The 17,566-nt window shown below is 30.8% G+C and overlaps 3 protein-coding genes across 4 annotated transcripts; all 3 read left to right on the forward strand.

Moving 5' to 3' along the window:
• Positions 1-7,046: 7,046 nt before the first annotated feature.
• Positions 7,047-8,706, forward strand: LOC108557437 (gastric triacylglycerol lipase-like). Of its 2 annotated transcripts, none has more exons than XM_017913942.1 (7): positions 7,047-7,233; positions 7,286-7,475; positions 7,526-7,640; positions 7,690-7,936; positions 7,988-8,146; positions 8,201-8,431; positions 8,487-8,706. In XM_017913942.1, exons 1-7 carry the CDS (start codon positions 7,072-7,074, stop codon positions 8,637-8,639), a joined length of 1,257 nt encoding a protein of 418 aa, XP_017769431.1. In that variant the 5' UTR covers positions 7,047-7,071; the 3' UTR covers positions 8,640-8,706. The 2 variants fall into 2 exon arrangements, with proteins under 2 accessions (XP_017769431.1, XP_017769433.1); XM_017913944.1 differs by having other exon boundaries at positions 7,107-7,233; positions 7,323-7,475; positions 8,487-8,704.
• A 366-nt stretch (positions 8,707-9,072) lies between these two features.
• LOC108557438 (gastric triacylglycerol lipase-like) lies at positions 9,073-10,840 on the forward strand (the record flags this gene model as incomplete). Its single annotated transcript, XM_017913945.1, is given in 7 exon segments — positions 9,073-9,394; positions 9,442-9,631; positions 9,684-9,798; positions 9,848-10,094; positions 10,138-10,305; positions 10,357-10,587; positions 10,638-10,840. Coding segments are annotated over 7 exon segments (1,245 nt in total). The 3' UTR covers positions 10,791-10,840.
• Positions 10,841-12,472: 1,632 nt separating this feature from the next.
• LOC108557436 lies at positions 12,473-16,715 on the forward strand. Its single transcript, XM_017913941.1, has 12 exons — positions 12,473-12,651; positions 12,703-13,248; positions 13,298-13,444; positions 13,501-13,731; positions 13,798-13,950; positions 14,543-14,689; positions 14,750-14,927; positions 15,508-15,622; positions 15,682-15,934; positions 15,985-16,137; positions 16,194-16,421; positions 16,482-16,715. Exons 1-12 carry the CDS (start codon positions 12,505-12,507, stop codon positions 16,650-16,652), a joined length of 2,469 nt encoding a protein of 822 aa, XP_017769430.1. The 5' UTR covers positions 12,473-12,504; the 3' UTR covers positions 16,653-16,715.
• Positions 16,716-17,566: the final 851 nt, after the last annotated feature.

Raw genomic sequence — 17,566 nt, forward strand, 5'->3', positions numbered from 1 at the left:
AGTGAATACGTCAATATAGGGATGCTGAAATTCCATGTCATTAACATATATTTGTGTGTTGCGTATTGTATTATTGTATCGCTAGATTTCATAATACTGAATCATGGTTTAATCATGATTTTCCTATAGAGAATATCACATCACTGACGATCAGTTTCCGTGCTCTTCAACTTGAGCCTAAAGCAAAATGTTTACTCGCTGTTTCCGCAAACAGATTCCTCTTGCGATAAATATTTATCCCTTTCTCGGATTTACAAGCACTTCCTTTTTGTTGATCAAAGCAAAGAAATATTATTTTTTACATAGCTTTGAGAAAACGTCTGTTTTTTTTTAATATTTATTTTTGTTATAACAGAAGATGACCTAAATTAGTGACAACAAAAGAGTTGTATTTAATTTGAAAATAACAAATAATATTGTTTCTAAATCCAATATGTAAATAACATAAATTATAATATTATTAAGAGTTAAAAGGAAAAACATGAAATTAATTAATAATTTAATTAGTTCATTTTCTTATTTTAATTTAAAAAAATTCAGCGAATATAATATGAAAAATACACTTTTCATAAATATTTTCTTCGTTATTTGCATTTCTTTAATAAACATATCATAATTATTAAGCAAGAAAACTGAATGATAATACAAAATATTTAACTTTGATTTGATACAAAAAAATAAATGGAATTATTTTACTAAGAATATTTCAACATAATAAAAAATAGATATTTTTGTTTTAATTAAATTATTTTTTGCATAGAAATTATAATAAAACATGAATAAAAAAAATACATTTGTTTCAATAAAATATTGTTGTTTTTTTTTTCGAACGGTAATAAAAAATAATCATAAATGAAAATTCTAATTATAAGTTAATGTAGTAATTACATTTAATTTAATTAATAAAACTATGTCATAATCCCGACTACCATAATACCGACAATCAAAATCCCGACTACCATAAAAATTTTATTGTACAAATTATCGTCGGGATTTCGAATGTTGGGATTTCAATAGAAATGTGTTCGTGAATTTTCTTTTATAAGCATTCTGTAGAGTTTAGTCGATGGATCAATCTCTAATATAAACTTTTATTTTTTCTTTAATTAACGCAAAATCTAGAGTTTATTATCTGTTTTTCTTTTGCTTGCTGAAAGATTGCTTTATAAAAATATTAAATAAATAAATTGCAAAAAGTTTTAAACTTTTTTATAAATTATTTTTGAATAATTAAATATTAAATTTCATAATAATTAATGAAGAAAAAAATGCTTATTTCAAGTTTTACTTCAAAGTAGTCATTTGTGCANATCATGAATCGACTCTGTTTCGTGCAGGTGTTCAATTAAAATGCAGGTGTTCACGCAGTACGCAGGTGTTCAATTAAAACACAGATGTTCAATAAAAATGCATGTGTTTTTCAAATTTAATTCAATAATTTTGCAAATGTTAAAAAAGTAAAAAAATAAAGAATCCTCATAATAACAGACTTTAAAAATGAATTACTTACTTAATTTTTATTTCTCATTAAAGGAATGCTAACTTTAGTTTTAGAATTATAATTTAAATTATATAGGATTAATTGCAAAACTTTAAAAACTTTTTTAAAATAAAATTATTGAAAAAAAATCTATATTGCTCTAATTAAAAAAATAATGAATTGTTCATATTTAGAGACTCATAAAAAATTATAAATAAATAATACCTTTCTTGCATCAAACATGAAGCGACTCTTCAGGTGTTTCGCAGATGTTTCGTGCAGGTGTTCAATTAAAATGCAGGTGTTCAATCAGCACGCAGGTGTTCAATTTAAACGCAGGTGTTCATAAGATTTAAATTTATCCGAAGTCTTTTTTTTGACAATTTAAGTCACACAAAGTCAGTTAAAAATAAAAACAAAAAGTTTATTCTTGACATTTCAAACAATCAATATTATGTTACTTTATAAATGTATTTTATAAATATTAGTTGAAAATTGATGTGACTTAAGTAAATTAGAAATTTCAACGGTGTCAGTATATATAATTCCCAATAAATCAGTTTGTAGTTGAAACGTCAAATTTGACGAGACGTCACTTATGTCAAGTATACAAAAGCTTTTGGGTTCAAACGTCAAATTACAATTTTAAAAACATTATTTTAAAAGTGGCCTCAGTCCAATTAATTATTGATAATGTCCGAAAGTGCGGATCTTCAAATTTATATTTAGTAGGTGTTTCCCAGGTATTCAATTAAAACGAAGGTGATTCGTACAGGTGTTCAATTAAAACGCAGGTGTTCAATAAAAATGCAGGTGTTTCGCATGACTATATTTGGCACTATTTAATAGTTTTATTGTTTTCTTATCTTTGCAGCTGCAAAATTTTATCTTTGTTTCAATTAAAACTTAAACGAAAAAATATTTTAAATCTATATTTTATAATTAAAAATACAACAATTTCTCTCTTTATAAGTAAATTTACCCAATTATCGTCAATAGCCCTTTGTATGTTGTTATACAATAAATTTTGTTTGTTATTTTTTATAATTGTTATGTTTATATATAATAAAATTAGATTTAATTCAATAATTTTGCAAAAGTTAAAAAGGTAAAAAAACAAAGAATCCTTCATAATATTAGACTATAAAAATAAATTATTTACTTAATGTTTATTTATTATTAAATAAATGCTAACTTTAATTCTAGAATTATAATTTAAATTATATTGGATTGCAAAACTTTAAAAAATTCATGAAAATTATTGAAAAAATCTGAAATTTCTGAAATATTTACAAACCCTATTGCTCTAATTAAAAAAGAATAATGAAATGTTTATATTTAGAGAATCATCAAAAAATATAAGTAAATAATACTTTTCTAGCATTAATTGTAACATAAATTGGTATTTAATTTGCTTATTTCATAATTATTCATATTTTACTTCAAAGTGCATTAAACATGGAGCAGATGTTTCATGCAGGTGTTCAATCAAAACGCAGGTGTTCAATAAAAATGCAGGTGTTTCGCGTTGCATGACTATACTTGGCACTGTTTAATGATTTTATTGTTTTCTTATCTTTGCACCTGCAAAAGTTTATCTTAATTTTAACTAAAAGTTAAACGAAAACAATGGAAATTTATTAACTATAAAAGTAATGAATCATTAAATGAAATAATAAAAGACGCGCCTCCTATGCGTTGAATTACATATATTTTAAACCTACATTATATAATCAAAAATACAACAATTTTTATCTTCATAAGTAAATTTACCCGGCTAATCCACCATTTAATATAAGCAAAATTGTAATTACAATATATAGTTTTTTTTATTTTAAATTTGGGCGGTAAAACTATGGTCAATACCCATTTGTATGTTCTTATACAATAAATTTTGTTTGTTATGTTTTATAATTGTAATGTTTATATATAATAAAATTAGATTTAATTCAATAATTTTGCAAAAGATGAAAAAGTAAAAAAATAAAGAATCCTCTATAATAATAGACTAAAAATGAATTATTTACTTAATGTTTATTTCACCTTAAAGAAATGCTAACTTTAGTACTAGAATTATAATTTAAATTATATTGGATTAATTGCAAAAACTTGATGAAAATGAAATTATTGAAAAAAAAATCTGAAATTACTAAAATATTTAGAATTTGGCAATATTTAATGTTTTTATTGTTTTCTTATCTTTGCAGCTGCAAAAGTTTATCTTTGTTTCAACTAAAACTTAAACGAAAAAATATTTTAAATCTATATTTTATAATTAAAAATACAACAATTTTTAGTATTTCTAGAATCACAAGAATTTGGACAGAAAAACTATAGTTAATAGAACTTTGTATGTTGTTACATAATAAATTTTCTTTATTATTTATTATTGTAATTACAAACAATGTAAAATGATAATTTTCCAAAAGTTTAAATTATTAAAAAAAAGTAGAAAATTACTGAATTAAAACTATTGCTCTAATTTAAAATTCTCATTAATTTTCTGTACTAATTCTTACAATGTAATTACACAATTTTAGTAAACTAAAAAAATAAGAATCGTTCATAATAACAGACTTGAAATGATAAATTTCATTCAAGAATTGTAATTTTGTATTAATATTGGATTAATTGCACTAAATTATTTCAAAACTTTATAAAAGTAAAATTATTGAATTATAATTATTGTTCCAATTAAAAATTCTCATTAATTTTGTGTAATAAAACATACATTATATGTTATTACACAATTTTAGTAAACTAAATTATTTAAAAACTTTATAAAAGTAAAATTATTGAAAAAAAATCTAAAATTACTGAAATATTTACACAACTATATTGCTCTAATTAAAAAAAAAGAAAACAATGAATTGTTCATATTTAGAGACTCACATGAATTCGATGTAAGAAACTTTTTGTTGATGTTGGAGTCGCGTAACAAACAAACAAAAATAGGAAAATTCCAAAGCCTACGTTTTCGGTAAAGTGCACGTCTCCGGCAGTTTCGAAACGACTGTGGAAAAGCGCGTCGCGACGCCGACGTCGCGCGCTCTCATCCGACGCGAAGAACACGCGCGCATTTGGAATCAGGAATATATATATATACTTTTGGTATTAGTGAAAAGAGCAAAATATGAAATAAAAGAAAAAAACAAAACAGCAATTGTATAAAACTGTGGCGAAGGCGCCGGGTATTTTATTTTACCTGATGAACCAATTCATCGTTGATAAAGGATTTTTTTCCACGGCACTAATTGATACTCGCACGAGGCATAAAATGTATATTTTTCGGTAATTTTCCACAACACAATTACTTCAAAGTATAAAAAGTATAATTTATTATTTCCACAAAAGTCCTGAAAACATTCTTTAATTAATAAATTAATTAATTAATAAATCACTGTCTTTAGAAAATTGTAAATTTAGAAAATCATTATTGAAAACGCTAATTTTATTGCTAATTGTAAATAAAATTTTACAAAATTTTTAAGTAATTATTCTAAAAAAAAAATATAATTACAATAATTTTCATAATATAAAATAAAATTAAGAAATTTCACATTCTTGGAAAGGCTGCATTACGTGTGTCGCCTTTGAATGCGATCCTTTTCAAATGAAAGAATTACGTTTACTCAAAGTATTTCTTCTGTTTTTATATGAAGAAAGAAAAGTTTAATTAAGTTGTGAATTGTTTCAGGATTTCTTGGAAGTTATTCCTGCAACGATTTCACGAACTGGAGCTGTTTGCTTAAGCAATAGCCTTCTCAGACATTGGGTAGATGGCGGAGCTCGATGCACAATTACAGCGAAGTATTGTATAGATGTAAAGAAAGAAAGAGAAAAACAATAATTGCCACTGAATCATTCGTATTGTTGCAATAAATCGTTCCGAATTGGAGACGCTCGAGACTTTATAGTTTAAGTTTCAAAAGATGCACCACACCCGACCTAGTATCTATCGGAACGGCACTTGGGAACTACCGAACTCCGCTCGTAAAAATAGTTACGATATTCCATATAAATATCGCAATGATTTGAACATTTTTCCGCTATTTTCCAACCAGGCGTCAGCGATTAAATAGAAAAAAAATTGTTTATAAAACCGCGACATTCGATACGCTTGTAAGTTAATTGAATTATAAAAGTTTCCGCGATTTCATTTTATAGTGAAAACTAAAGTTTTCGAAACTTTTAATACCGCAACATAATAATGAATATAGTTAACAAGTTTTAATCCTCAGAAATCTACTTAATAAGTAATTGATTCTATGACTATTTGAATATTGTAAACAGTAAAAAATAAATTTATAAAATACGAATTTTAAATGTAATCATAGTATACAAATTGAGTTTGTTAAAAAAATGTAATGCAATTTGCGTTGAAAGTTTGATAGTAGTAATTTGAGATTAGAGGTTTGTAAGCTATCTCAATGATTCTTCGCGAAATTAGAAGACTCGTTTATGGTGGGAAAGAAGTATAAAGTATAATGATGTTAGAGTTTGCAGGCGGACGCGTTTAATTTCCATGCAAAAGTTGGCGGAGATTGGCCGGAGTTGGAAGAGGAAATCCAGGACAACTCGGTTAAGTGTTGAATATTCTGTGGATTTATTAATGATTCCATTCTTCGGAGCTCGGGAATTTAATAAGTGGAACGTCTCGAGTTTTTCAAAACCTACCCTTTCTTCCTCCTATCTTGTATTTAGTGTTTAGAAACTTGAAAAAAAAAACTAATAAAAATAAATCATTTGCGCTACAAAGTGAATTAAAATTAATAAGAGTTTAATTTAAAATTAGCAAGAAGAGAAAATTGAGTTTGAAAAGCTCTGATATAGAGTTTAGTGAAAAAAAGGGGGAAAAAAATACGGAAGTGGCGAGACACAGGAGTTTGCTTATGCATGAAGGGAGGATGCGCATCTGCGGTGCTCGAGTCTTCAGGAAAAGTTTCGCAAAGCAATTTCTGGGCCGTTAGGAAGTTTCGTTAAACTTCCGCGAAACTGCATTCAAAGAGATCGCAGCAACAGGAACGCAACGCGAGGCACAGAACAAAATGCACCGCAAAACGAAAACAAAATAATTAATATTTAAATCAACAACAATAATAATACAATTATTGCTGATTATCAGCAATTAAGTAATTATATTGTGTTTAGAAATTACTTTTATTAATTGATTATGCAATAAGTTAATAGTTTTCGAAGAATTCTACTAGCAATTTGTTGTTTTTTCTATTGTTTATGATATTTTTTGCAAAAATAAATTAAATTTTAATTACTTATAATTATAATTGTCAAAACTTCATTGATTTTTTCGATTCATCAATTAAAACCATGCAGAATTTTAATTAATACTTTTAGTAAAATCTTAATTGAATTACAATAAATTAATTATCTGTTTAAATTCCTGTGCACATTTGTTCATTATAGAAATTGATTACTTTATAATGATGATAGTCGACAAAAGGAAGCACGTGCATATCAATGCCATCAATCAAATTACGCAATAAAATAACCTAGTTTATTATTAGCATTGTGTATAAAAACTCAATCATTGATTTTACAGCGACGCATTCAAAATTCTTGTCCGTTTGGAGATGCTGAAGTACTCGCATGTAATTCAAAGCGTTTGCTTCATAACATTTCCATTACTTTCGCTCTCACATCCGATTAACAACGTGTGCAAATCGTACTTGGATTATCCCACCAGAGAATGGAACAAGAACTGCCATTACGATCCTCTAATTTCAGCGACGATTGTAAGTTGTGAATGATATAACTTTCAAATTTTGTGATTTATTGCGATTGAAGCCAGAGCTAATAGTTGGTTATGTATATGATTACGAAGATTTCACTGTAATCACCGAAGATGGATACGTTTTGGGCTTATACCGTTTGGTGATGAATACTTCGGATTCGGCTAAAGCTGGAGTTTTGTTGATGCATGGGGCTACAGTCTCTGGATCAATTTGGGTGGATAGACCGAAAGAACGTTGTTTGGGTAAATGTTAAATAATGCCAAAAACAATTAGATCATTTCATTGATTGCAGCTTTCAGATTATGCGATAGGAATTTTGATGTTTGGATCGCGAATTTTCGCGGAACGATTTACTCGAACAAACACATTCATTTCGCTGGAAACAGTTCGGAATATTGGAATTACTCGTAAGTTAATTGTAATCTTCTGTTACAAAAAAAACTAATTGGTGATTAGATTTCACGAGATTGGTATTTACGATATACCAGCAATTTTGGAGACGATTTACGAAAGGAACGGTGGTAAAAAGGTCTTTCTGATAGGCATTTCGATGGGAGGAACTGCAGCAACTATCTACGCTTCATTGAAACCAAAGCATTGTGAAAAGCACGTGAAAGCTATCATCTCTATGTCCGGTTCCATTTTCTTCACTGGAATTACGTCAATATACAAGCATATATCGCCGCACGTCTACGATCTATACGTAAATTGAACTAAGCAAGATTTGAAGGAATGTTTTTAAGTATTGTTGCAGAAATTTGGGGAATCGATTGGATTCCGGAACTTTGCACCGAGTATAATAACGAGATTCACGCTGCTCAGAGATTTCCTCACAAACTTTCCACCTGCTAGAATACTGATGCAGGTATTCCTCTTCTCCACTTTCGGCTACGACTCCACAGGAATCCATGAGGTTCACTTCAATCGTCTTCCTTTTTATATTAAATATTAATTTATTTTTACTTAGGGCTTTTATCCAAGCATCTTAGGACATGTACCTGCTGGAATTTCGCTGAAAACCATCCTGCACTACGCGCAGCTCGTCACCAAAGAAGATAAATTCGACTTCTTCGATAACGGACCTAGTGAAAACCTGAAGATCTACGGTGTCCGCGACACTCCCGCTTATCCACTAGAGAACATAAACACATTCTTCTACATCCTAGCTGGTGGAAACGATACGCTTGTTACACCTAAAGTACAAAGCTTTTACCAATCATACAAGATCTAATTCACAACTATTGCTGTTACAGGGCTGCAGAAAATTTTACGATCTTCTTGCCGAAGACAAGAGGAAAATGGACATTATCGAAGGTTACAACCATATACACTGGTTGTATGGTGAAGACCTCGATAAGGGCTTCATTCCTACCATAGACTTTATGGAAAATAATCTCAATTTGTGACGCTTCTCCAATTATATTAATTAAAAAATCTATTAATTAAAAAAAAAAGACAATTAATTCATATAAAATTTCCACATTCGCAATTACATAATGATGCAATAAAAACATTATTTTAACATTTAATTATTACAAAATTTATTTAAAAATTGCAAAAAATTTAAACCATCTGCCTTCAACCTTTTCTACATTTACGTACCAACGAAAATATGAGAAATATTTCACAAATCGATTAACGTATAAGATAGAAATTAAAAAAATAATGTAAATATTAAATAGAGAATTTTATAATAATAAATTATTAACAAAAATGAACTAAATTACGAAACAGCAGACCAACAGGTTGAAGAGGACTGGTTTGAATTGTAAAATGGAGTAAATTTCATTATAAAATAATGAATTATGTTTAATTACAAATAAATACCAGAAACGATTGCAATAATTCAATATATGTTAAATAAATAATGTCAATTACAGGAAATTGCTGCAATCGTCCAGCGCATTTCTGTTATAAACTCATTGAAACTATTTATTCTTATTAAATTATGCTACAGTTTTATTTTAATTAAACTAAATCAATTACAATTTTCTAAGAATGTTGTTCCAGTTCGTTGAAGATGTTCAAACACATAGCTCTGATGCAAACGCTAATAACAGTGGCATTTTCCGCTAATAATATATGTAAATCATATCTGGATTATCCCACCAAGGAAGTGAACGAGAATTGCTACTATGATCCGATGATTTCAGCCACAGTTGTAAGTTTATATTTTATAAATTTAAGTTTATTAATCTTTTATTTAAGCCTGAGATGATCATTGGATATGGCTATGGTTTTGAAGAGTTCCAAGTGATAACCAAAGATGGTTACGTTTTGAGTTTAATGCATTTGTCTAGGAATAATTCGAAATCTACTAAAGCTACCGTCTTGTTGTTGCATGGAGCAGCAGGATCATCAGCTTATTTCGTGGATAAAGGACCGAAAGTTTCTTTAGGTGAAACTAAATTATTATAATGTTAATAACAATTATTGATTTTTGCTTGTAGCTTTTCGTTTGCACGACAGAAACTTCGATGTTTGGTTGGGGAATTTCCGCGGTAATCTTTACTCCAAATCGCACAAATCTTACGATACTGATGATTCAGAGTTTTGGAATTATTCGTAAATTATTTTACAAATTATATCTAAATTTATTGTTAACTTTTTGTAGAATGCACGAAATTGGAATTTACGATATACCCGCAATGTTGGAAACTGTAGTAGCAAAAACCGATGGACGTAAAGTTTTTGTGGTGGGTCATTCAATGGGTGGAACATCTTCAGTGATTTATTCATCGTTGAGACCGGAACACGCTGAAAAACATGTAAAAGCTTTCGTTTTCATGGCGATTTCGGTGTTCTTCACCGGAATAGAATCAACGATCAAAGAGATTACACCATACGTTCGATACTTTCATGTAAATAAAAAAATTGAGAATGTCAAAGTCGAATTTTATGAAGATTTTTCAGAGATTCGGAGATTCGCTTGGAATCAGAGGGCTTGCATTAAACGAAGATGAAGGTATGAAGATTATTGCTGAATTAGCTTTGAATGTTCCGATGTATAGAAGAATGTACATGGCTGTACTCGACTCGTTATTCGGGTATGATCCTGAGATGTTCTACGAGGTAAACGCAAACAACTTTTATTTTTGTTAAAAGTTAAAACTTTATTTGCAGCCGACGTTTCCAACTTTCCTATCCCACAATCCTTCAGCGGTGTCTTTGAAGATTCTGATACACTACGCGCAACTCATCCAGGAAAAGGTAAAATTCCAACAATTCGATTACGGTTCAAGCGAAAACTTGAAGATCTACAACCAATCGAAGCCTCCACAATATCCCATAGAAAACATCAACAAATTCATCTATATTTTAGTAGGTGAAAGAGATACTTTGGTCACAATCAAGGTTAGTAATCAAATTCAACAAATGCATGTAAACAATTCAATTATTCATAGAGCTGCAAGATGTTTTACGATCTTCTGAAGGAAGGTATGAGGAAGTTCGAGGTTGTTCCAGGCTTCAACCATTTACATTTCGTTTACGGTAAAGATCTTCACGTCGCCTACGATCCACTCATTCATTTCCTTGAGAACAATTTAAACCTGTAAGACAACGCGATCTTCAGTTTTTTAATTTGCTTGACAACCTTCGGTTCAAATGCGAACAAACATGTTATCATAAACTTTGCACTGTAATTGTTGCAATACAGATAATAAAAAACAAATAATAATAATACTTCATGTCTTATTACAACAAATTAACATTATGTAATGTAAATTTTATTAAAATTCAATTAGTCTTTAGAGTGTGAGTCGTATTATAGAGAATTTACATTAAAGATTTGTGAGGTCAAGGCAATAAATTGTCAATGTCGGAAGGGTCGACGTTTTGCGACGGGCGAAAATTAGTGTTGCATTTAACACGAACCCCGAGAGCATTGTTGGACTTCAATTAAGAAAAGGGGGCCGAAACGCAATTGTTTGCAGAACCCAGGGTTTCTTTGATACGACCAATTACAACGCCACGCATTTAAAAAAAAAAACGTGAATTTTACAATCTTTAATAATTAATGTTTCGTTAAAGAATACGTAATAAAATTATACGTTTTTATGTATCAATTCTAGCAAGTATTCGATCCTTGAATACTCCTGGAAATAATCAATAAAACACTTGTTGTTACCTCATTTCAATTCAATTCAGTTAATCCCAGTTGAAGTTTGATTTATGCAATCGCTTTTACGTTTCGAGCAATTTGCATTTGTGTCACCCGGTAAAGGGAGACTCCGAAATCTAAATAACTATTAGTTATGTAAATGGATGGAAACCATCTGGACATTTATTTGTAAATCAAATTCGACCATTTTCGATTACTGCATACTTTTGTTATGTATAACCGTTATTGTTTATATTATGTTAGCCCTTATTATTTTATACATGTTTATTTATGTAAGTCATTAAGACTTAGAACAAATACCAAAACTAATCATTGTGTAATGACTATTCGTAATCACCATGTTGTGAACAAACTTGAAGGTCCAGTCTATAATGAACTTTAATATGTACATCTGCCTAATGACTTACGAATTAGGGAAAGCTAGGTACTATCTTTCCTTTTCCAAATATAGTACTCCCACTATGTTAATTCCATACTATAAAATATGATGTTTATGTAATACAAAGTCAGTCTGGAAAAGAGTCTGAAGTCAGGCTGAGGGTAAGTCTTACCTAAGGGGCCGAACGGAGAAGTTGGTCTTACTTGGAGAGTCCAAGGAAGAGCACTAAACACTAACTTAAGAGCAGAATGTAACTCTTAGTTAATAATACATGAGATCAACTATTGTTTAGTTGACTTCTCAATAAAACTACGATGTATACAATAAAACTAAATTAAGAATATTGCATTTAATATTCATAAACCCCTCTAAGACTCCGCAACGACATAACAACGAGATAATCCATGGTGTCCAAGGATTTCTTAACCCTGGGACACGACACTTTAATGTTAGTTTATTTTTCGTAATTATTCATATTCTTAATTAAGAAAATAGAACACATGAATTTTTTAAATAAATTAATGATTATCGTCAAGTGTTTCGAAAATTTTGTGGATAACGAAATAAAAAATTATATAAGGAGGGCTGAAAACAACAATAATTACATAAGTTTTTGTATCTAACGTTATCTGCTGATACATTTTAATTGTGTCGCTAATTGGCCTTCCGTTAATCATCTGACGTGCCAGGTATATAACAAAACAGCGACGTTTATTTCCTTGACTCCTCATTGTTTGCATTTACTTTTGTTATTATTTTTTTCTAAGCAATGCTGATACGATGTGCGCTTTTGTTCTCGATGGTAACAGTCGGCATTGCGAGTAATGACACATATGTTTGCAAGAATTTCGTGAATTATGCCTACGCAGAATACTCTCCACATTGCAAAAAGAATGGAAATACTATCATGGATATGGTAAAAAAAACAGTAATAACTTATCGATGGGGTTAAAACTTTTATTTTCAGCCTGAATTGGCGATGCAGTATTGCAAAGTGGAGAGGTACCAAGTGATAACAGAGGATAAGTATAATTTAACAGTTTTCCGTTTGAAACCGAAAGGAGGTAAAGCCAAGGGCGTCGTGTATCTGCAGCATCCTGCTACTGCTTCGTGCACCTGCTGGGTGGATAAGGGTTGGGACGATTCGCTGGGATTGAAGCTGCATAAAGCAGGATACGACGTTTGGCTGGGAAACTTCCGTGGAAGTTACTACTCGAGGAGCAATTTGGACTTGAAGCCGGATCAAAACCAATTTTGGAATTTCAGTTACCACGAGATGGGCATCTATGATGTCCCTCAACAAATCGACCTCATACATAAAGTCACACAAAGGAATGATATAGTGTACGTGGGTCATTCGATGGCTTCTACAGCTGCGGTCATCTACGCTTCATTGAAACCCGAGCACGCTTCCAAGTACGTGAAGGCCTTCCTCCTCATGGGACCGGCGATTTACATGGCCCACCTCAGGACACCCATCAAATATCTGGCTTATTTTAAGGATCCTATTTACGTAAGTCCAGAAACATAATAGTTTCAATAATAAAACAATTACGTTCCAGAAAATGGCAGAAGAACTAAAGATGCTGGAGGTATTTGAACGAAACCTGAACAAAACCAACTTTTGCAGAGACACGTCTCTGGGAATCTTTCTGTGCACCGAGCTTTCGCAAATCTTCATGGGACCGGATTCGGGCTACGTGTATGCGGTCAGCATATCGGAACTAATTGTTTTCATGAATTTTCATAATTATCATAATCGCAGCCAATGGCTTCAATCCTGTGGGGCCAAAATCCGACGTCCGTCTCTTTGAAATCCGTCCTCCATTATTCGCAAAGTATAACAAACAACGGAACTTTCAAGTTCTTCGATTACGGGAAAAAAGGGAACAGAGTTGCCTACGATCAGGATACTGCGCCGGACTATCCTATCCACAAGATGAATTCCTCGTTCATGCTGTTCGTTGGTGAAAATGATTTTTTGGCCAATGTTAAGGTTAATTCTTCAATCTCAACAACTTCAACAATTTTATTATACTTTCTTCTTTTTCATTGCTTACAGGACAACACAAACTTCTACAACGCGATTCCACCTACTAGCACGAAGCTAGGATTACATAAACTGAAGGGATTCAATCATGCCCACTTCATGTACGGAAAAGATCTCGACGAACTTATAAACACGCCGGTGCTTAACGAAATCAACAAATTGTATTCTACACAATAAATTACTCCTTTTGTTCTAAGAATTAAATAAACTTTGTAGAAATACACATTAATAACCTTTTAATTCATAATTCGCAATAATTTCATATTTGAAATACTTCAAAGTATGTTTGATACATGCAACCCAATATACATGGACTAAAAAGTACTTCTAATAATTTTTTTCCATCCATTTCTAAAGAATACAAAAATCAATATGTTAATATAAATAAAAAATATGGTCAAAAATAACAGCTTTACTAATTTAACTTCTCTTTCCTAATTTTCTCCTCACGCGAACTTAAATGGTTCTTAACTACTTAAACATAGTCTAATCTAATGCTCGTGTTATTCACACAAAATAATAATAATAATGTTATTTCAACAAGTTCTTTTCTTATGGAAAAGTTTCAACCATAAATTGTAGCACACTCAAAAACAATAACAGTTCTTCCAAAGGACGATATTAAATGTATATTAAATATAAACTAATAATGTGTAAAAAAAAAAACTAAATAATGAATTCTTATAAACAAAGCAATTACATTTGGTAGCTCAGTGCGAGTGTAGCAAACTTTGAACGAACACGTACAGTTTAGAAGATGAGAAATCTGGGTGCGATTTGTTTCGTCGCGTTTCTACTCCGTTTCGGTTTCGCTCAACGCCCAAATGTCTGCAGAAATTTCGTGGATTACATCACCTTGAATCCGAAGAACTGCTGGTACAATCCTCTGGTAGATGCCGACGCTGTAAGAATCCTAAAATAAACGAGTGGTTTCAGATGATGTTGTTTTCGATTTTCTTTTTAGGAAGATTTAATCGTGAAGAATGGATACAGCTTCGAGAAATACGAGCCGGTAACTGAAGATGGGTACATCTTGACGATGTACAGAATCCCAAGGAGGAATCCTAAAGGTATCGTGTTCCTGCAGCATCCTGCAACAGCCTCCTGCACAGGATGGATTGATAAAGGCAATAGTTCTTTAGGTAATATTACAATTCTTCATAATTTAAGAGTATCTTCTGATGCAACAAGAAGAAAATCTTCATTAGACATAAATCTAAATATAGAATATGTGTCAACAGTAATTACAATTTATTTCTCTTCATGAACTATTATAAAACAAAATAGAATATTTATTGAACGGCTAGCAGGAAAATAGTCTCAAACGTAATTGCAGCATCAATGGATAGCTATAATTGTGTAAACGATTATAGCCCGTAATTATCCAATTCAATTATATGATGTAATTAGTTCTTCGACCGCATCGCATCCCGTGCCCTTTATGGCTCATGAATCTAAATCTGAGCTACATTCCTGATTCATTTCAGAAAATCTAAATCTACTTGATCCAAAATAAATACATTTTTACATCAATAATTGATTAAATTTTAAATTACTTTTATAATTAATATGTTTACTTAAAAATGCGTTTGAATCTTTCCTCAAACAATTATAGTTAATTTAATAAACACGACATCCTTATTGAAGGACACGCTAAATACAGTTGCGGTATAGGCAACTTAATGTGCATGGATCAATATTACATTTCTTAAATTGTTGCAGGATTCATTTTGTGGAACGCAGGATACGATGTTTGGTTGGGAAACTTTAGGGGAAACTATTACTCGAGGCATCACGTGAATTTGTACCCAAACGAGTACAAATTCTGGAACTACTCGTTAGATATTTCAAATAAAAATATGATCATTGTTTTTATTAATTAAAACATATTTCCAGATTTCACGAATTAGGAGTCATAGATATTCCAACCATGCTTAAAGTCGTAGTAGATGTGACCAATGCGAAACCCAAAGGGATTTCCTTCGTCGGTTACTCCATGGCAAGCACGAGCGCTTTGATCTACGCTTCAACATTTCCCGAAGAATCCATGAATCTGTTGAACGTGATGATCCTGATGGCACCTGCAGCTTACATGAATAACGCTCATTTTATGCTCAAACACTTGAGCAGATTCACGAAAGATCTTGAGGTAAATGTCACGCTTTTTGCTAGTTCGTTAATTATAGTTTTTCGATTTAGATAATCGCAGATCGTATTCAATTGGGGGAAATCATACCGAAAAATAGAGTGACTGGGAGCATACAAACACCTTGCAAAACTATGCCACTTATGTTCTTTTGCCATATAATGGATATGGTAACATTTGGAAATACAGAACGCTCTTTGGAAGCCGTAATAATTTGTAAAGTCAAAACTACAAGATATTTATTGATCGCTTAATTTTTCAGGAATATTTTCCTATTAGGAATTCGCAGAATCCTGCTGGGCTTTCAGTGAAATGCTACTTTCATTACCTATACTTGATCAACTCCGGGAAATTTCAGAAGTACGATTACGGTGTTAATGGTAACATGAAGTTGTACGGTAGTTCAACTCCACCAGACTATGATATTTCAAAGATCAAATGTCCTGTACACGTTATGTATGCAGAATTAGATCAAGCAGTTCCAGCTAAAGTATATTAAAACTTACATTTACATAACTGAAAATTACTAAAATTAACTTTTCATTTTCAGGACGTGCTAACTCTGCTGAAAATGTTGCCTGAACGCACGAAGATCTACGGAAGCACCTTCATTCCGGACTACTCCCACATAGGTTTCTTCTACGGCGTTGACGTCGTTAATCTGGTCTATAAACCAGTTCTAAAATTAATCAATCATATTTTTGACAACCTAAATAATTAGATACATTTAAGTTATGACATTTAGTATATGGAATATCTCAGCTATCAAATGCATCTGTTTGAAGGCACAATTATAGTTAAATAATAGTTATTAAATAAACAATAAATTCGTTCACGACTTTTCGTTATATAATGTCAAGTTATGATTGCAAAATACGAAGTAATTAGAGCTTGTTGCACCAGAGAAAATCGATGGAACTAATTTAAACGCTTTAATAATTCACGAATCGAATGTCGAAGTTCGTAACGAAACGCGTTACGAAATAAATTCGGAAACATGTCCAAATTTGTTCTTGATAGTTGTGAACTGAAAATCAATTTATTTTTGTACCAAAACATACCAATATTAGTAAATAAATAATGTTATATACATACATCTGAAGATTTGTTACTGCACATGTTTTATTTTGAATTGCAACAACAGATGTCGACATAATTACGATAGTTGATTGAATGGTGCATCGTTATAAGAGATACACTTAATTAAGACAAAATTAATGACACACCTGCACGCATGGTATTAGCATGAAATAACGTAGATGAACGCAAACTGTAATTAAGGATTACGACTGATAATTATCTGCACAGATTGCATTTGGAAGCTGTAATTTATTAAAAATTAATTAAAATATTCAACAGAAAACACTGATTTTCATAGCAACTATAGATAATAGATCCAACATATCATATAATTCGCACATAATCAACATATAATTAACAAATAAAAAATCATTTTTTAAATTTTATTGGTTTTATCGAAAACTATAATACATAGAATGAATCAAAAAGATGCATATGAAAGCTGAATGTTTGGGGAATGTAGCAAGTATTCATATATTACTTTGGTTTTATCCGTTTGGCTGTAATTCGCATTCAATGTTGAAAAAATTCTCGAAAAAGCAGTGTTTTCACATT

The sequence above is a fragment of the Nicrophorus vespilloides genome, unplaced genomic scaffold (genome assembly GCF_001412225.1).
Source record: "Nicrophorus vespilloides isolate i.1.1-1 unplaced genomic scaffold, Nicve_v1.0, whole genome shotgun sequence".
In the NCBI taxonomy this organism is placed as follows: Eukaryota; Metazoa; Arthropoda; class Insecta; order Coleoptera; family Silphidae; genus Nicrophorus; species Nicrophorus vespilloides.